Below are 20,527 nucleotides of genomic sequence, written 5' to 3'. Positions count from 1 at the left end.
CTCGCAGAAGATTGCAAGAGAGGACAAGAGGACTTGAAGTCAGAAAGAACAAGAGGAAGGCCAGAAAATCAAACCAACACCAGCAAGAGACAGGTCTATGTTATTGGTGACTCTCTACTGAGAAGAATGGGCAGGCCTCTCACCAGAGCTGATCCAGAGAACAGAAGGGTGTGCTGTCTGCCAGGAGCTAAAATATGGGTTGTGGACCTGAGGCTGAAGAGGATCCTAACGGGAGCAGGAAAGAATCCACTGATTGTCCTTCACGTGGGAACAAATGATACGGCTAGATTCTTGCTGGAAAGCATCAAGGGAGACTATGCCAGGCTGGGAAAGATGCTTAAAGAAATGGCAGCTCAGATGATCTTCAGTGGGATTGTACCTGTCCCTAGAGGAGGAGAGTGAAGGTGAGGCAAGATTACGATGATCAACAGATGGTTCAGGCAGTGGTGGTATAAGGAGGGTTTTGGGATGTTTGACCACAGGGAGACATTCACGATCAGAGGACTGTTCTCATGGGATGGACTCCACCTAAGTAGGGAGGGAAATAGACTTCTGCGATGGAGGTTGGCACAACCAATTAAAAGATCTTTAAACTAGGAATTTGGGGAGACTGTTGGGAGATGTTCATGTAATCTCCATGCCTGATTCTAATATTGACTGGAGAAAAATACAGAAAGTGAGAATGCAGCACTGGAGAAAGGAATGGCAGTGGGTAGGAGAATGGACATGAAGAGGAAAGAGTGCCAATACCGATGATGCTAACTGTCGGATAAGCGATACTGGCTGTACCTAGTCAGGTGAGGAATCTGGGCGAAGCCGAGCAGAACAAATACAATTGATAATGGTAGGGCTCAGATTTTCCTGGAGGCGATAGACGACAGATTTCTTCAATAAATAGACCCTGAACCAACAAAAAAAGATGATGCCATATTAGATTTGTTATTGGTGAGTAGTGAGGACCTCAGAAACAAACTGGTTGTAGGTTACAACCTTGGTTCAAGTGATCATGAGTTAATTCAGTTAAAACTGAATGGAAGGATAGACAAAAACAGACCTGCAACTAGGGTCCTTGATTTCAAAAGGGCAAACTTTAAAAAATAAAGGAATTAGCTAGAGAAGTGGAATTGACTTAAGAACTGAAGGATCTGAATGTGGAGGAGGCTTGGAATTACTTTTAAGTCAAAGTTGCAGAAGCTATCTGAGCCTGAATTCCAAGCAAGGGGAAAAAAATTCATAGGGAAAGATTGCAGACCACGCTGGATGAGTAAGCATCTCAAACAGGTGGTTAAGAGAAAGATGAAAGCCTCCAAGGAATGGAAGATGGGATGGATCAGCAAGGCAAGCCATCTCTTGGAGGCAGGGCTGCCCAGAGGATTCAGGGGGCCTGGGGCAAAGCAGGAGAGCGGACATAAAAAGCACCACCTGCTACAGCGCTTGTACTCACCGGGCAGTGCTCCAAGTCTTTGGCGGCAGCAGCGGGTCCTTCACTTGCTCCGCGTCTTCGGCAGCACTGAAGGACCCGCTGAAGCGCTGCCAAAGACCCGGACCGCCGCCGAGTGAGTAAAAATTTAAAAGGCGCTCTAGCCAGGAAAGGGATTCTCGGCCAGGCTTGCGGGGCCCCTTTGGGGCTCAGGGCAAATTGGCCTACTTGCGCCCCCTGGTGGCTCTGCTCAGAGGTCAGACAGTGAGAGAAAAAAAAATCCTGCCAAAAGCCAATCAGAGTTGGACTTTGCAAAGGGAATTAAAAACAATAGTAAAAGGTTCTTTAGCCATATAAATAAGAAAACATGGAAAGAAAAAGTGGGACCACTAAGCATTGTGTGGAGTTATGAACACTGGGGTGGATTAAAAATAATCTAGGCATGTCCCAACACCTAAACAAATACTTTGCCTCAGTTTCTAATAAGGGTAATGGGAAGCTTAAGGACAATGGCAGGGTGGCTAATGTAAATGAGGGTTTGGAAGTAGAAATTACCACATCCGAGGGGAATGTCAAACTCAAATAGCTTAATGGGACCAAATTGGTGGGACTAACCAAAAGAAGGCTGAAGGGAGATATGATTGTGCTCTATAAATACATCAGAGGGATAAATACCAGGGAGGGAGAGGAATTATTGGAGTTAAGCACCAGTGCGAACACAAGAACAAATGGATATAAACTGGCTATCAAAGAGTTTAGGGTTGAAATTAGGTGAAGGTTTCCAACCATCAAAGGAGTGAAGATCTGGAACAGCCTTCCAAGGGGAGCAGTGGGGACAAAAAACCTAACTGGCTTGAAGACCGAGCTTGATATGTTTATGGAGGGTGTGGTATGATGGGGCTGCCTACAATGGTAAGTAGCCGATCTGCAACTGCCGGCAGCAGATATCTCCAACAGCCAGTGATGGGACACTAGATGGAGAGGGCTCTGAATTACTACAGAGAATTTTTTTAGGTGTCTGGCTGGTGGATCTTGCCAAAATGCTCAGGGTCTAACTAATCGCCATATCTGGGGTCAGGAAGGAATTTTTCCATGAGTCAGATTGAGAGAGACCCTGGGGGGGGAGGGGGTTCGCCTTCCTCTGCAGCATGGGGCACTGGTCACTTGCGGGTTTAAACTAGTGTAAATGGTGAATTCTCTGTAACCGAAAGTCTTTAAATCATGGTTTGAGGACTTCAGGAGCTCAGCCAGATGTTATGGGTCTATTACAAGAGTGGGTGGGTAAGGGTCTGTAGCCTGCAATGTGCAGGAGGGCGATTAGATGATCATGATGGTCCCTTCTGGCCTTTAAGTCTATGAGGAAGGGGAAATGATGGGCATGAAAGGTTATTGGTTTCCGCAGACATTTTTTGCTTCAGCTAAAGAAAAGAAAAGAGGAGTGGGCATGATATTTGCTAAACACGTAACTTTTCAGATGAAAGATCAATTTAAGGATAAAGAGGGACGGATTATCTTATTGAAAGACACACTTGCTGGGTTAATAACAACAGTGGCTCAGTGTATGCTCCCAACCAAAGCAAAGAAACCATTTTTAAGGACTTCTTTAAAATACAGCAATGCTTTGGGGAAGGGGAAATCATAATTGGAGGAGACTTCAGTTGCCCATTGATTCTTATTGGGACACACGGGATAAAAAAACAAGGTGGCTAGGGATGTAGGTGTAGCATTGACTTCTCTGCGCCAACAACTGAATTTCTCAGTTTGCTGGAGAGAAGACACCCAAGGTACGGAATTACATATTTCATTCATACCCTCATCAGTTATATACTAGAATAAATTTAATGTTAATCTCTAAATCCTTAATGAAGCAGACAAGATCTGCAGAAACTGGCACCATTACATGGTCAGATCATGAACCACTGGAAATAATATTTGATGGCTGAGATGGTTCCTACAAATCACTTTTTGAGAAAATGACCTGCTTACTTCTCCAGGACTAAAGTCGAGTTGCAGCCATTGTTCAAACTTCCAAATAAATTATACCGACAATATAAAAAGAGGTCTTCTTTGGGAGGCAGGTGAAGCAATATTTAGGGGCCAGTTTATAAGCAGAACCTCTCAACTGAAAAAAGAAAGCTCAAGAAAAAATAAAACTAGAACAGGAGATACAAAGTTTAAAAGACATTCATAAAAATATAGGTTCAAAAAAAGCATATCCACAACTAACTAATATGAAGGGGAAATTGAGTATGTTGATGACAGATGCCACTGAAAACGCTCTTAGGTATTCAAAGCAGATGTTTTATGGAAAAAAGGGAACAAATATGATAAACTCTGGGCTCAAAAGCTTAAATGGATTAAAGATCAAATATTATTTCACTAATTAAAAACAATCAGTAAAGGATAATTACACACCCTAAAGAAATATGTACTACTTTTACTACTTACTGTAAAAACCTCTATACCTCAGATACTCCAAATTCTGAAGTTATTGAAAAATATCTCGAAGTTTCAGACTTGCCAAATATAAAAAAAACTTGATAAAGAAACTTTAAATAAAGAAATAACAGAAGAACTTCTTTTAGATGCAATAGCAAATATCAAAAGTGGTAAAACTCCAAAACCTTAGTGGCTTCCCAGCTGAATTTTACAAAGTATTCAAGGAGGTATTTGTAGGTCTCTTTTAATGTTTTCTGTTAGGGAGGGAACTTTAACAACCTATGGAAGAAATTGAGGTTATTTACTGTAACTGGAAGTTCTTTGAGATGTGTGGACTCTATCTCTATTCCACACATGGGTATACATGCATGCCATGTGCCTGAGTCCAGAAATTCTTACAAGCAGTGTCTGTTGGCCCGCACATGTGCCATAGATCTCCTCATACTCTCTACTCAGAATAAAAGAGACAGTGAGGGTCAAACTTGTCCAGTTCCTCCTCTTATTGCAATCTCACATGATCTGAAGCAGAGGGGATGAAGGGAAGGTAGTAGAATTCAGATGGGGACCACACACCTCAAAGAACTTCCAGTTACAGTAAGTAATGTCCACTTCTTCAAGAGATAGTCCCTAAGTGTCTTCCACCGATGGGTGACTGGCAAGCAGTGGTCAGACTAGAGGTGGGTGTGAGGAAGCTTGTAGCAAAGATGCTTGCACCACTGCAGGTTCCACTGCTGCATCCACAGCCGAGGCATGAACTAAAGCGCAGTGTGTCATGAACGTGTGAACAGAACTCTAAGGAGTTGCCTTGCAGGTGTCTTGTCACATAGGGATGCCCTGGGGGCAGCCTGCACTCTCATGGAGTGAGCTGTGGAACTGTGGGGAGAGATTTTTGCTATCTTGTAGCAGTGTAAGATGCATCTCGAAACCCACTTAGAAATCTTCTGGGAGGAAGTAGCTTGTCCATGTGATCTTTCTGCAATGGTGATAGAATGTCTCAGTGATTTTCTATTAGGTTTGGTCTATTGCAAGTAGAGGTAAGTGAATACTTTGATTGATGTGGAACTCAGAAACCACCTGAGGGAGAAACTTAGGGTGTAGGTGAAAAGGGACCTTTTTGTTGTGAAAAAGAGTCCACCAGTATGGCTCTGAGGTCGCCAACCCTCCTGGCTGAAGTGGCAGCCAAAAAAATGCCACCGTCATGGACAGGTGGGGGCATGGAACATGTCACCATGGTTCGAATGGAGGACTGGCGAGTCCTGACAGGATGAGATTAAGGTCCCATTGAGGTGTCAGTTTAACCATACTATAGCTGGGTGGGTAAGATGGAACATCCCTCCACCAGAGGGAGGAATGCACTAATCACTGCTAGGTGCTCTTGCAGCGAATTAAGGGAGAGACCCGAGGTCTTCAAAGACAGAAGATTAATCTAAAATGACCAGTGGCTGGAGAATGTTGGTGGAGTTGCGCCCAGGCCAAGAAATGTCTCCATTTGGCCAGTTAGCAGGTTCCAGAAGAACCTTTCTTACTTTGGTTAATGATAATTTGAACAGGGGCCAAGCATGAGCGTTCTGTCTGATGCCCATACAAACATCAGGGTGTGAGGTGGAGAGACCCTGGGTTGGGATGCCAGATTTCCCTCCTGTCCTTAGCTAGGAGGTCAGTAGGCAGATCCTAATTGGGGGGCAGACAGGCATCATCGGAAGTTCCATGAATCAGAAGTGTCTGGACCAGTAGGGTGCTAAGAGAATACTGTTGGCTCTATTGCGACATATCTTCCCTACCACCTGTGGAAGGAAGGGAATGGGAGAAAAGGCATATCTGAGATTGTTTGTCCAGGACAGCAGTAGAGCATCACCTTGGGAGCCATTACCTGCTCCTGTGGAGCAATATAGGGAAAGCTTACTGTTCGTTTGGGATAAAACGAGGTCTTATTGTGGTGTTCCCCATTGTGTAAATATCTTGTTTAGGACTGTATTGTAGCTCTCCCACTCATGGGCCGCCACGAAGTCTCTGCTTAGTCTGCCTGCAAGGGAGTTGTGGATATCCGGAAGGGTAAGCAGTCTGTATCATGATACGGTTACTGATCCGCCAGTTCCATAGTCTGATGGCTTCCAGGCAGAGGGAATGAGATCTTACCCCTCCCTTATTATGTAAACCACAGTGGTGATATAGTCTGACATTATCTGTATATGGAGTGAGTGTATGAGCAGGAGGAAGGCCTTGCATGTAAGACAGACTGCCCTCAGTTCCTGTATGTTGATGTGTAGTCTGGCCTCTCATGAGGTCCTGGTGCCCTGAGCAATATCATTGTCCAAGTGAGCACCCCACCACAGGTGGGAGGCACCCATCACAATGGAGGCTCTGTGGGTGGGAGAGTGGAAGGGAACTCCCACCATGATCTTTCGTGGGTTCAACCACCTGGGTTTGACCACCAGGCAATGGAGCAGATAACTCTGGTGGGAATGGGCTCCTTGTTCAGTTGATAGATTGAGTGGAGCCAGGTTTGCAGGCACCACCAGTGGAGTGTGGTGAATGGTGTCAGGAAGATGCATGTGGCCATGAGGCCTAACAGTGAAAGGCACCTGGTGCACTTTAGTTCCTGGTCTGCAGGTAGTGCGTGAAACAAGAGTGCTCATTATATGAAATCTGATTGCAGGGAGGAATGCTCTTGTGGAAACCAAGTATAAAATTGCCCCTATAAGGTTTATCAACATTGTGGGTGACAAAATGGATTAATCTATGGTTGGGCTATTTTTGTGGGGTTTTTTATTTAACATTTGATGGACAGGCCTGGTCTGTTAAATGTGTGTAATCAGAGACTTGACTGAATTTAATAAAATCACCAGAAATGACATGTCATGGGTAGTGTAAAGGTGCTCAGTGTAACATTGTAAAACCCTGCTAAATAGAGAGATTCAATGATTATATTACTGAACAGTGTTTCTCTAAACACTGCTGTAATGATTACTGTATTGTCTCTAATATTTACATAGCTGGGATTTGTAAACCTGTTAAAACTTCCTAGATAAAGACCTGGCTTAAAATAAAAAAGTGCCCTGTCACTGAAAGCAAAGGGCTGCAGCATGGCCCCTCACACAATGGCCTGGAACTGCAGCTTGGGGACACCACCTTCTCCCCATAGAGATCTCCTCCTCCACAGGACCAGCTCACAGTCACTCTGCCCCATCTCCATAGAGATCCCCTCCCCAATGGGACCAGTTCACAATGACTCCACCTTCGCCCCACAGATACCCTCCCCTCCCTCTCAGGACTAGCTCACAATGACAACACCTCCTCACAGAGGAGATTCCTTCCCGCTCCGGACCAGCTCACAATAACTCCACTCCCATGCACAGACTCACACACTCTTGGCACTGGGCGCTTCAGTTCCTTACTTTGGGCTGCAGGGCCTTTTCCCGTTCTCTGTCAGGCAATGCAGGTAGTCCCTCTGGAGGCCATTGTACTCAAAGCAGATATCAGGGGCCACCTGGGCCTCTGCAGGGACACAGAGAAGAGACGACACTGGAGTTTCACAAAGGCAAGCTAACCTGAGCCTGTGTGAGCAGCACCACACCTCATGGGGTGACACCTCTTCCCACCTTTCCCCCCACACCAGGCATGTCAAAAACATCCCCCACCACCCTCTTCCTTTGGCAGGTGACTCTGGGGCTCCCCAGTTCCCTCCACTCCACTGGGCACCTCCTAACCCACATCACCCCTGTCAGGAACTAGTGATAAAATAATGCCTGTCCCTAGTGCCTTCCATCCAAGATCTCAAAGCTCTTCATAAACTTTAAGGCCAATACTTTCAGAAGCACCCATAGATTCTGGGAGCCTTTAATCTCAGGTGTCTGACATTGTATTCTGAAGTGCCCAAACTTAGTGGCCAGGGTGGTTGATTTAGCATCACCAATCCCTCCTGCCCTGCAGACAGTGAAGTGGGGAAACTGAGTCACAGAGAGGCCAAGGCCAAACTAGTCAGGCCTGGGTCCATCTGTAGCTTGCTAAACTAGTGGCCTAAAGTTCAGAGTGCAAGCCACTGCCCTTAACTTTGTTGGGTTACAGCGACTAGCCTGCCAAGTGCCATGCACACTGCTGGGATGAGTGGGTGCATGTCCCATGACAGCATTGAAGGAGACCTGGGCACCCAGTCTCTGTGCTGCAGCCTCAGCAATGGATGCACACTGAACTGCACTGGCATGAGCTTGCCTTGTGAGCATGGAGCTGAAGAAGCGCATGCAAAGAGCCATGTTACCTGCGCCCCAGAGCGTGCGGCAGTGCTCGCTATGCGAGGGGCACACCCCGTTGTAACAGTAGCCATTCCCATACTGGCACGGCACACCATTCTCTTGGAAGACATCCTCCGGGCACTCCGCTGAGAGGCCAGTGCAGTGCTCAGGCAGATCACAGCTGTTCTTACTGGCACGACACAACACACCAGCAGCCTTCACCTTAGCAAACACAAACACAGTCCCCAAGGAACAGGGTGGGGGAGGGGACAGATGGTGTCAGTGAGTACCCATCAGTCAGGTTGCACCGTAGCCTTCCGCATTCCCTGGCTGGCTTGCTGATCTGGCAGAGTGGGAAGGGCTGATCCTGGTCCCACTGAAGTCAAGTCCACTGTAGGGTCTGACCCATAGTTAGGGAACTACTTGGGGTTGGAATGTGACTTTGGGGAGTTGTGCTAAGCCCTACCCTGCAGTCTTCAACATCAGATGGTCATAGGTGAATACTACTGGCACCAGGAAAGTGAAAATACATCCTTAGCATGTGAGCTGGGCCTGGAGACATTCAACCACTTGTAATGTGACCCTTCCTCAGTGACTCATACCCAACCTGTTCACCTTAATGATTTGTACAATGTTGTCTGGAAGCAACTGAGTTCGGCTACCTTTTCTTAAGCACAGAGTCACAGCTGTTAAGGCCAGACAGGACCATTATGATCATCTAGTGTGACTTCCAGAACAACAGGAATGGCCACCAGTGATTCCTGTTTCAGAACCATATCTTGTGATTCAGCTAGAGGATGTCTCGTACTGATTTAAAGACTACAAATGATGGAGCATCTACCATGTTCCTACATCAGCCGTTCCAATGCTTAATTATCCTCCCTGTTAAAAAACTGAGCTTTATTTCTAGTCTGAATTTGTCTTTAGCTTCAGATTCCAGTAATTGGATCTCATTCTGCCTTTGTCTATTAAACTAAAGATCCCTCTGCAAACGTCTTCTCCCAATGTAGGTACCAATTGACTGTGATCAAGTCACTTCTTAACCTTTTCTTGGGTAAATAAAATAAATTGAGCTTCCTAAGTCTTTCCTTGGCCTGCAGGTTTTCCAGAACTCAAATCATTGTTGCGGCTCTTTTCTGAACCCCTTTCAATTTTTCAATAATCTTTCTGAAGTGTGGACATCAGGACTGGATGCAGGATACATTAATGCCATATGCAGAGATAACATCATCTTCTTGCTACTGCTCAATATTCCCCTGCGTATACAGCTAATGATCACATTCGCCCCCATAGGGTATGTCTACACAGTAGGTGTGATTTCCAGCTCAGGTAGAGATATACACGCTAGCTCTGCTCAAGCTAGTACGCTAAAAACAGAATTGTGCCTCCAGCAGCGCAGGTGGTGGCTCAGGCTAGAAGCCAGAGCATGTATCCCTGGGGTCAGATGGGATTGTACTCCGGTGGCTAACCAGAGCTGCTGCCTGGCCACATAGCTATTTTTAGAACGCAAGCTCATCTATCCACTTGGGCTGGGAATTATACCTCTCAGCTCCTGTGCACACATACCCCTAAGTACAGCATCACACTGACAGCTCATGTTCAGCTGGTTCCTATCACAACTCTAAGTCCCTTTCTTAGCCCTTGCTTTCCAAAAAGCAGTCCCCCCCTAGTCTGTAAGCGTAGCCTACATTCAGTCAGTCAGTTTTTAATCCATTTAATTAGGGCTCCAATGCTATTGACTGGCAGCCTTTGGGACCCCCGGGACAAAGACCTTGACTCAGACAGCTGTATTGTTGCTTTGGTATAGCCAGGGGTTACCTGAGAAGCCAGACATGTTTGTTCACATCTGTGAGCATCCCAGGGGCTTCATACCTTTCTACCCGATAATCTGGCAGTAGCATGTGTGTGTCAGGTTTACCTAAACTCTCACCTTGAGGAGAAATATGCTGACCATAAAGCCAGGAAATATCACATTCATGCACCCATGTGCTGGGCACTTTAGCAGGGCTGGGGAATTGTCCTTGTTTCATTTCTTTGGGCCCTTTTCCCCAGTTGTCAATCAGCCAGACTCCCCCAAAGCAGCTCCCAGCAGATGTTGTCTGGAGACTGATTTTACCTTACACTGTTGGCAGCATTCTCCCATAGCACATTCTGCTCCCTCACTTAGTTGGCAGGTGGTGGCGTTGCAGCAGGGATCCCTGCATTCCTAACAAACAAAGACAACATAGGTGGGTTGGGGAGTGGATACGCTGGGGATGAGAGCAATGAGTCACCTGGAGAGCCTCCTAAAATCAGCAACCCTCTGAACATCACCAAGGGGGGCTCCTGCAAAAGGGCTGTGTACATCTCCTGTTGTGTGGCACCACTGGGGGATGTGGGCAGAAATGGCACTATTTCTCCTGTGAGACCACTGTGAAGTTACATGTATGGGCATTCCTACCCACACAGGAATCTGTTACTAGCGTCTGACTATGGACATAGTTATTATAATCATCCTTAGCTCTTCTATAGCATGTTTTATCTATGGGCCCAAAGCACTATACAATGAAGGGGAAGTATTGTTATCCTCATGTTACAGAAAAGAGGTCAGAATAGCAGGCCAGAACCCTCCCAGGAAGACACAGCCAGTAATGAGGGGGAGCAGCTAGGAATAGATAAACAGCAGGTAACAACCTTCTGTGAACACCAGGAGAACAAAACATCTGCCTATTGATCCTTGGATGACTCTGTGCTGCTATATCCCTCCTGCTGACTTTCAGGCCAGGGAAGAGAAAGACTGTGCTTTGCAGACTGGCTGCCCTGGAGTGATTTGGTTAATTGACTAGTTCAGAAATTTAAATCCAAACCTGGACGCAAGATTACAAACTAAACACCATAGGAAGGTGTGAAACACCACATCTTCTGTACTGTTTCCTAGAGAGGGCAGGGCTCCGGCAGCACAGGGTATATTGCCAAACCCTCTGCCCACTGGACGGAAATGGTGCATTAAGAAGGATGTGAGTCACAGGAGAGAGATTTCAGAGTGTTAGTCGTGTTAGTCTATATCAGCAAAAAGAATGAGTACCACCTGTGGCACCTTAGAGACTTCTTGTTCTTTTTTACAGGAGAGAGAGAGAAGACAGGCATGGCCTGGAGAGGTTTCTGCAGTCAGTGCTCCTTGACCAAATTCCTGGCATTAATCAGAAAGATACCAAAGATCTGCAAAAGATTTGGGCAGCTGCTGAAAACAGGCAGCTGAGCAGGAAGTGCTAGAGGGAACTTCTGTCTTATCTACCAGAGTGTGCAGCACAGAGCCTCTGCACTGGTGGGAATGGACAGAATACAGAGTCATTCTGAATAGTTATTTTTATTAACAAGGGGAAAATGTACAGGAGTGCTTGGCCTGAAACTGGCTGGAGACAACCCTAAGCGTTAATGCCACAATTCCTGACAATTATCTGTGACTGACTGTGCTAAAATTCACAAACTTTGAGGCATTTCTGCACAATTTAAAAGTATCCAGCATCCACCCAAATGCACATAAATAGCAAATAATAAGAGCCCACAAACAACACTAACCAAAACTTGGCACTTCTACTTGTGAAGAGATTAAGGAATCAGTTTATTGGACCAATTCTAGTTACATACAGAAAGCAGATCTGTGCTTTAAAGGGGACCTTCAAAGGAAAAGAAAGTGGATATACACCCTTCATGGCTTCCTGGGGCTGGAACTCACATTTTCTGTACCAAATTAATGATATCCAGTTAAATCCGTGCAATGCCTTGTAAATTATCCTGGTATGAAATGCCTTATACCAGTATCGCTTTTTCTTGGTTATCGAAATAAACGATACTGCTGTACTGGTGTAATGAGGCAAAGTGGCCTCATTCCGAGTTAGAGGGGGATTAACTCACCCTGCTGGATTCAGCTAACCGCGCACCATCCCCTTCGCAGAAACTGGAGGGGTGGAACAGGCAGTGTAAGAGTAGGCTCCTGCAGTTCAGCTGGAGCCAGACCAGGGAAAGAGCCAGAAGTTCTTCCCAGGGGGCTGAACCGTGAGCGGAGCCTACGATAGCCTGTGGTGGGCGATAACTGTCTGGAGCCAGTTTGGAGAGAAGGCAAACCACTGTCCTGGGAGGCTGAGAAACCCGAAGAGGGAGTGGAGAGCGAGCTGCTTGGCAAGTGAGCTGGGAACCAGCTCTTAGTGGCTGCAGTGCTGCCCCACCAGACACCAGTAGGAAGAAGCCCAGGGAAATGAGACATTGGTCCTGTTGTGGCGCCGGGAAGTGAGGCAGTGATCCCATGTTCCCCTGCCAACCCCGCAACAGGACCACCCGTTGTTTCTAGGGCCCTGGTCTGGGACCTAGTGAAGCAGGGTGGGCCTGGGTCCTGCTAACTCCAGCCCTGCACTCGGGGCTGGTCGAGCACTAGCCCTTAGGCCAGGAGGCCTGAGTTATAGATTATTTGCCTGCCAAGTCCTCATATAGGAGGCCTGGCCTGTTACTTGCTCTGTTGCCCAGCTGCCAGCCGGTATACATGACAGACCAACCCAGAGTGAGCACTGATTCCCTGATGCCCCTGAAGGGGGTGCCTTGGCCCTGAGATGCAGTAGGTATAGAAATGGGAATAAGTGAGACTGCTACATGCACCTTCATACCACCTGTGATGGGGTGTTCACCCCACATCCAAGTGGAAGGGGTAAATGGAGGCCAGATGGGCCAATTAACCTACTGTATTGGAGGCTAAGAAGAAAGTCCTAATTAGAGGAACTGGCTCACCAGTGCAGCAACAGGAGAGGCCTATATAAAGCCAGGTAGCTGGCTGCAGAACGGGGTGGCTGTTGCTGGGAAAAACTGCTGGGAAGTAGGCTGCAGTCATTCCCTGAGTGGAGGGAGTTGGAGGCTGGCAAACCCAAAGAGGCTGGGATCCAGCAAGGTAGGAAGAAGCCACGGAAATGGCAGCAAGAGGTAGGACTGTGGCTGTTTGTTATGAGGTCCATGGGATGGAACCCAATGTAGAGGGCAGGCCTGGGTTCCCCTATCACCCACTGAGGAGTGGCAAAGGGCATTGAAGACACCAGCCAGAGAGCAGGTCTGGAAAGGCTGTGAAATCCCCGGAAGGGATGGACCTTAGTGACCTGGCCGGTGGGCCAAGCCACGAAGAGGAGAGTAAAGATCCAGGAGTGAGCAAGGCTGCAGAGTGAGAGAAGATGGGGGAGGACACCACCGGAGAGAGAATGCAAGACTGGCAGAGCTAATCCCCAGGACAGTCAGAGGGAGATGCTGCTATAACTCCGTTCACAGCAGGGATTGCACCACTTTGCTATATCAGTATTTATCAGTACAAAGATAAAATGCATCCCTGCCCTATATTATTTATGAAGACGGCTTGAAAGATTCAACATCCTATCCCGTTAGTGAAGGTGTGATACCACATCTCACACCAGAACTGTGCAGGGCAAAACCCTCTCTCCAGAGAACACTAGGACCCAGGCAGTGTCCCTCCCTCCTTCCCCAGTCATTTGAGGGTGAGGGATGTTTATGCTAAAATAAAACCCAACAAAATGCTGGCCCTAAGCTTGCCTGGCCTCTGCCTGTGTGTCCAAATCCTCTCTCTACTGTATGCCATCTGCTCTGGTGAGACTGTGAGCTGTTTGGGACAGGGACTGTCTCTCACTAGGTGTATACACAGTGCCTGGAACACTGAGACTCTGATCTTGGTTGAGGCCTTCAGGCACTGCTGTAATATACATAGTAAGAATCATATGCTCCATGTCAACCAGAAAGTCCTCAAACACAACTAGGAAAGCCAGATTTGCCATGTGTGAAGCTGAAACAAGCAGAAGAAACCACTGTTTATTAAAAACAAACAAACAAAACCAGCTTCTCTGGCCCTCTGTATCCAGCACAAAGAAGCAAAACCAAGGGGCAAAACATCTTTCACAATCACTTTTAAGCAGAAATATGTGCAATACTGAGTGAAGAACACAGGAAGGAAGCGTTATTCATCAGGCAACTACAGCAGCAGGGCTCTGGAAATCTGTTTGCAGCAACAAAAACAGCTCACTGGCTCTGGTCAGCTCATATGCAGCAGCAGGGCATATGAGTTCCAGATCAAATCCACAGTTCTGCTGCCACGCTTCCCTTCACTTATTTAAAATCTCCCAGTAGGAGTCAACATACCTTGGGCGTCCCACAATCACACTGCTCCCCTCGCTCTAAAAACTGGTTTCCACAGACAGGCACCCCATACAGCTCATCAGCCTTGGGGATATTCAGTAAGCAGCTAGTCCGGGGATCACTTAGAAACATCTGCAGGTCACTTATACTGCAGCTGCTGAAGTACTTTGGGTAAATCATGCTGGAGGGAAAGAAAAACAGGCATTATGGCAAACTGCACTTTCTGGGTAAAAGCTCCATTTACCAGCACTACCTGAAAAACACCATCCACCCCTTCACATCTAACACATCTGTGAGTCTAACCTTCCAAAAAACATAAAGCTGAAGAAGAAAATGTCCATGAGGACTCAATCTGCTCTCACTAAAGTCCATAAGAGTGCTACCACTGATTTCAATGGAAGCAAGTACCTTAACTATTGGGGCACCAGCCTGATGCATTCATTCCAAGCTCAATATGTACACTGGATAATAATGCCTGACACCCATGGCCATTCTCTTTTTGTTTTCCTTACCCAACACTAGCTGCCATAACGCATCCTCCATCAGTCTTTGGGGCCAAGCAGCTGCATCCACCAACATCTTCATCATGAGACATTCCCAGGTTGTGTCCCATCTCATGAGCCACAGTTGAGGCAGCTCCTATAGGATTCAAACTGTGGTCCTATGCAACAACAAGAAGGGTCCAGGCTAGTGAATACCAAATGCTTCAGTCCTATCTTTCTTAGGGTTTCTACCATGTCCATCATCATAGTTTCTTGCCTGGTTCAATGTCAAGATAAATATAGGCTGCTAGGTAAGAGATTGAAGGCCAGGGCCTCCATAGTAGCATTCTCTGACATGCTTGCAAGTGCAGGACCAGTTAGATAGGCAGAACTGCAGGGTCTCAATGCATGGATGAGACGATGGTGTAGGGAGGAGGAATTCAGGTTTATTAGGAACTGGGGAGCCTTTTGGGAAAGGATGAGACTATACAGGAAGGATGGGGCCACCTAAACCAAAATGGAACCAGACTGCTGGCAGGTAAAATTAAAAAGGTCATAGAGGTGTAAGCAGAGTCAGGATGAGCTCTACCCTGACATCTGGTGGAAAGAATTTCAGAGAGTGTATTTGCATAGGCACACCTACCCCAGCGGCAGCCTGGGACGCCTGTCTTGACAGCTCTGGGATCCCCAGTTTCTTTGCTGTTGGGGCGGGAGGAGTGGAGTTTGTCACCCTGATTGTGTGAATGGGGAGCTGTGGGACTGCTTTGTGACAGAATTGACTCAACCTCAGTTGGGTGGTACTTGACAGACAAGGGACATGGGTTCCAAAACCCAGTGAATTGAGAGAGGCTGGGGACACGTATTTGTGCCTGGTGGTGTAGGCGCCTTATGGTGCCAGAAGCACCAGTTCCACCCACTCCTCTCTCCATTGTGGAATGTCAGAAGTGATTTTTTTATTCCCTTAAGAATCTAGATACAGGTTACTGAGATGAACTCACTTTGGGCTAATGGTACACTACCACTGGGGCTCCCCTACTATGAGCTGAGATCACTAAGAGTTGAAATCACTAAAGAGCTGGAATTACTGAGCTGAGAGCACTGAGTACTATGCTAACTAGTGGGGGAGCCTGAAGCTATACGGCAGAAAAGAGCAGCTGGCAGAGTGGAGTGGAGCAGTTTGTGGGGATGGCTGGAGCGGATCACGGGACAGCTGGGTGGAGCAGAGCAGCTGGCAGAGTGGAGTAGCTGTGGGACGGGTGGAGCAGCCCACGGAGCGAGTGGAGCCGAGCAGTTTGCGGGGAAGCTGGAGCAGCTCACGGACAGCTGGTGGAGCAGAGCTGGCGGAGCAAGCGGGAGCAGTTTGTGAGGATGGCTGGAGAGCAGAGTGGAGCGGCTGGTAAAGCAGAGCAGTTCGTGGAGAAGGCGGAAGCAGAACCCCACGGAGAGGCAGGGCAGTTGGCCCGGACCACGTAAGGTGCCCTTTCTACCCAGGGCTGGGGGGAGGGACCTCTGCAGATAGACTCTCGAACTTTGGGGCTGCACTGACCCAGGACAGAGACTTTTGGATTGTGGACTTTTGGACTGTGGGTGATTGGGGGTTGCTGGACTCAAGAGCCCAGGGAAAAGGACACGGCCCAATTTCCTGGGGTGGGCCTTTGCTCATGGTTTGGTCTATGAACTCTAGTTGAGGTGTTTTCCCAATTTAATGCTTGTTGTTTATCTCATGTAATTAAACCTTTTCTGCTACACCGAGACTCTGTGCTTGTGAGAGGGGAAGTATTGCCTCTTCGAGGCGCCTAGGGGTGTGTGTAAGATTTTCCCAGGTCACTGGGTGGGAGCTCGAGCTGGTTTGGCATTGTGTTATTGAAACAGAACCCCTGGATACTGAACACGGTCCTTGTTACTGCCAACTCAGAGGGACAGAAGGGTTACAGAGGAGTTTGCAACCTAAAGCCTAGGGGAAAACTAACAAGTGCAGAGGAGCACACAGTTCAAATAGAGAAATCTCTTAGGGGAGGATCTATTAAAAGGAAATCTCTATATCCTAGTAAAGAGGAAAGGATAGAAGTTTATAAAGTACAGATAGGAGCTGAAGAGAAACAGTCAAATGAAAAAAAAGTCCCATTCAATTACATCACATGAAGGCAGACAACTAAATATTGACAAATTGTATAACTGCTTGTATACAAATGCTAGAAGTCTAAATACTAGAATGGGTGAACTTGAGTGCCTGGTATTATATGAGGATTTTGATACAACTGGCATCACATAAACTTGGTGGACTGATGATAATCAATGGGACACAATAATACCAGGGTATAAAATATACAGGAATTACAGAGAAGGTCATGCTCATGGGGAAGAGGCCCTCTATGTAAAAGAAAGCATAGAGTCAAATATAGCAAATATCTTAAATGAATGAAACTGTACCATAGACACTCTATGGATAGAAATTCCAAGTTTGAATAATAAGACTACAGCAGTAGAAATGTACTTTCTACCATCTGACCAGGATGGTGACGATGATTTTGAAATGCTCAGTGAGATCAGAGAGGCTATGAAATAGAAAACTCAATAATAAAGGAGGATTTGAACTACCTGCATACTGACTGGGGTACATGTGACCTCAGGATGGAAAACAAAAACAATTTCTAGACACCATTAATGTAGGTTTCTTGAAGTAGCTAGTCCTTCAACCCACAAGGAGAGAGGCAATTCTTGATTTACTCCTAAGTGGCTCACAGGGTCTGGTTCAAGAGGTGAATATAGGTGAACTGCTCAGTCATAGCAACCATAATGTAATTAGATTTAACATCTTTGTGGGAGAAAAATACTAAAGAAGCCCCAACCACTGAAGCACTTAACTTCAAAAAGGGGAACTACACAAAAACGAGGAAGCTAGTTAAATGGAAATTAAAAAACAATCACAAGAGGGAAATATCTGCAAACTGCATGGACATTTTTAAAAAACACCATAATAGAGGCACAAATTAAATGTGTACCACAAAAAAATAAAATAATTAAAAAAAATAGTAAGAGGACCAAAAAAATGACACTATGGCTAAACAACAGAGTAAAAGAGGCAGTTAGAGTTAAAAAGGCATCCTTTACAAATCAGAAGTCAAATCCTACTATGAAAAATTGAAAGGAACATAAGTATAAAAGTACAATTAGACAGGCTAAAAATAATCTGAAGGGCACCTAGCAAAAGACACAAAAACTAACAGCAATTTTTTTTTAAAGTACATCAGAAGAAGGAAGCCTGCCAAAAAATCAGTGGGGCCACTAGACAATCAAGGTGCTGAAGGTGCACTCAAGGAAGACAAGGCCATTGTGGAGAAGCTAAATGAATTCTTTGCATCTGTCATAAACAGATAAGAAAAGTTAATAGCACAGAAGTACTTTATATCTCTTGGACTGTAAAGGGTTAACAAGTTCAGTAGTCTGGCTGACACCTGACCAGAGAACCAATCAGGAGCCAGGATACTTTCAAATCTTGAGGGAGGGAAGTTTCTGTGTGTGCGGTTAGTTTTTGGTGGTTGTTCACTCTGGGGGCTCAGAGAGAGCAGACATGCAACCAGGTTTCTCTCCAATCTCCCTGATACAGGTTCTTATAGATTCAAAATAGTGAGTACTAAATAGATAGCGAGCTAGGCTAGTTTGTTTTTTATCTGCAAATGTGCGATTGGCTGGAAAGGAGTCAAATTTTGTTATTTTGCTGAAAAGGATTTAAATTTGTACTTGAAATACTTAGGCTGGGAGGGTATCCCAGGTCTATTGCTAAAAAAACCCTGTACCTTATTCCATTTTAAATTTACAAAAGAATTTTACTGTTTTCTCTCTTTAAATAAGTTTCTTGTTAAGAACCTCATTGTTTTTTTATTCATGGTGAGCCCCCCAGGGGACTGAGTCTGGATTTACCGGGAATTTGGTGGGGAGCAAAGGAGGGAAGGGGAGAGAGAGGCGTGATATTCTCTCTGTGCCAGGATTACTTCTCTCTCTAGGAAGAGTCTGGGAGGGGGAAAGAGAAGGAGGAGGAGTGAATTTCCGTCTCTGTTTGTGATTCAAGGAGTTTGGAACTCCACAGTAATCTTCCAGGTGACCACGAAGGGGGAAGCCTGTGAGAGGCAACGATGGGTAAAGGTTTTCTTTCCTGTTTGAGATCCAGAGGGCTGGGTCTTGGGGTTCCCCGGGCAAGGTTTTGGGGGGGACCAGAGTGTACCAGGCACTGGAATTCCTGGTTGGTGGCAGCACTACAGGTTCTAAGCTGGTAATTAAGCTTAGAGGAATTCATGGTGGTACCCCATCTTTTGGACGCTAAAGTTCAGAGTGGGGGATTGTACCATGACAGCATCAGTCTTCAATGCAGAGGATGTGAGGGAGTTTTCCACACTTGAGCCATTCTTCTTAGGTAATAAATCTGAGGAACTGTCCCAGATTGAGGTGTCAGTAGAGAAGGTTTTGGAACAAACTGATAATTAAACAGTAATAAGTCACCAGGATCAGATGGTATTCACCCAAGAGTTCTGAAGGAACTCAAACATGAAATTGTAGAACTACTAACTGTGGTATGCAGCCTATCGCTTAATCAGCTTCTGTACCAGATGACAGGAGGATAGCTAATGTGATGCCAACTTTTTTAAAATGCTCCGGAAATGATCCTGGCAGTTACAGACTGGTAAGCCTAACTTCAGTACCAGGAAAACTGGTTGAAACCATAGTACAGAACAGATTTATCAGACACATAGATGAACACAATTTGTTGGGGAAGAGTCAACGTGACTTTTACAAAAGGAAATCATGCCTCACCAATGTACTAGAATTCTTTAAAGGGGTCAACAATATTTGGAGAAGGGTGATCCAGTGGATATAGTGTACTTGGACTTTCAGAAAGCCTTTAATAAGATCCCTCAACAAAGGCTCTTAAGAAAAGTAAGCAGTCATGGGATAAGAGGGCAGGTGCTCTCATGAATGAGTAACTGGCTAAAAGACAGGAAACAAAGGGTGGGAATAAATGGTCAGTTTTCAAAATGGAGAGAAGTAATTCGTAGTGCCCCTCAGGGACCTGTATTTGGACCAGTGATGTTCAACTTAGTCATAAATGATCTGGAAAAAGAGGTAAACAGTGAAGTGGCATAGTTTCCACGTGATACAAAATTACTCAAGATACTGAAGTCCAAAGCAGACTACAAAGAGTTCCAAAGGGATCTTACAACTGAGCAACAAAATGCAGATCAAATTCAGTGTTGATAAATGCAAAGTAATGTACATTGGAAAACATAATCCCAACAATACACAAAAAAGTATAGGGTCTAAATCAGCTGTTACCACTCTAGTGAGAGATCTCGGAGTGATTGCAGATAGTTCTTTGAAAACAGCTGCTCAATGTGCAGCGACAGTCAAAAAAGCAAACAGAATGTTATGAGCCATTGGGAAAGGGGTAGATAATAAAACAGTAAATATCAAAATGCCCAGGGCTTTGAGCGGAGCCTGGAGCTGGAGCCCAGAGCAGCTCCAACGCCCTGAAAATGCCACTCTATAAATCCATGCTATGACCATGCCTTGAATACTGCAAGCTATTCTGGTTACCCCATCTCAAAAAAGATTTATTAGAAATGGTACAAACAAGGGGAACAAAAATGACTGGTGTTATGGAACAGCTTCCACATGAGGAGAGATTGAAAAGACTGGGACCATTCATCTTAGAAAAGAGCTGACTTGGGGGGATATTATAGAGGTCTATAAAATCATGAATGATGTGAAGAAAATGAATAAGGTAGTTTTATTTACCCCTTCAA

The 20,527-nt window shown here is 45.8% G+C and overlaps 1 protein-coding gene across 4 annotated transcripts in view; it reads right to left on the bottom strand.

Annotated features, from left to right (window-relative positions):
• The window catches only part of ADAM8 (ADAM metallopeptidase domain 8), a 96,455-nt gene that overhangs the window by 15,254 nt on the left and 60,674 nt on the right, over positions 1-20,527 (bottom strand). For all 4 annotated transcript variants that reach the window (XM_032796453.2, XM_032796449.2, XM_032796450.2 and 1 more), the window contains exons 11-15: positions 14,760-14,908; positions 14,251-14,428; positions 10,205-10,294; positions 8,115-8,310; positions 7,255-7,354 (exon numbers count right to left, since the gene is read on the bottom strand). In XM_032796453.2, coding sequence (XP_032652344.2) covers positions 7,255-7,354; positions 8,115-8,310; positions 10,205-10,294; positions 14,251-14,428; positions 14,760-14,908 — 713 coding nt within the window. The remainder of the gene's footprint in view (positions 1-7,254; positions 7,355-8,114; positions 8,311-10,204; positions 10,295-14,250; positions 14,429-14,759; positions 14,909-20,527) is intronic.

This window comes from Chelonoidis abingdonii, chromosome 15 (genome assembly GCF_003597395.2).
Source record: "Chelonoidis abingdonii isolate Lonesome George chromosome 15, CheloAbing_2.0, whole genome shotgun sequence".
Taxonomy (NCBI): domain Eukaryota; kingdom Metazoa; phylum Chordata; order Testudines; family Testudinidae; genus Chelonoidis; species Chelonoidis abingdonii.
This window is presented reverse-complemented; position numbering and strand designations above follow the sequence as displayed.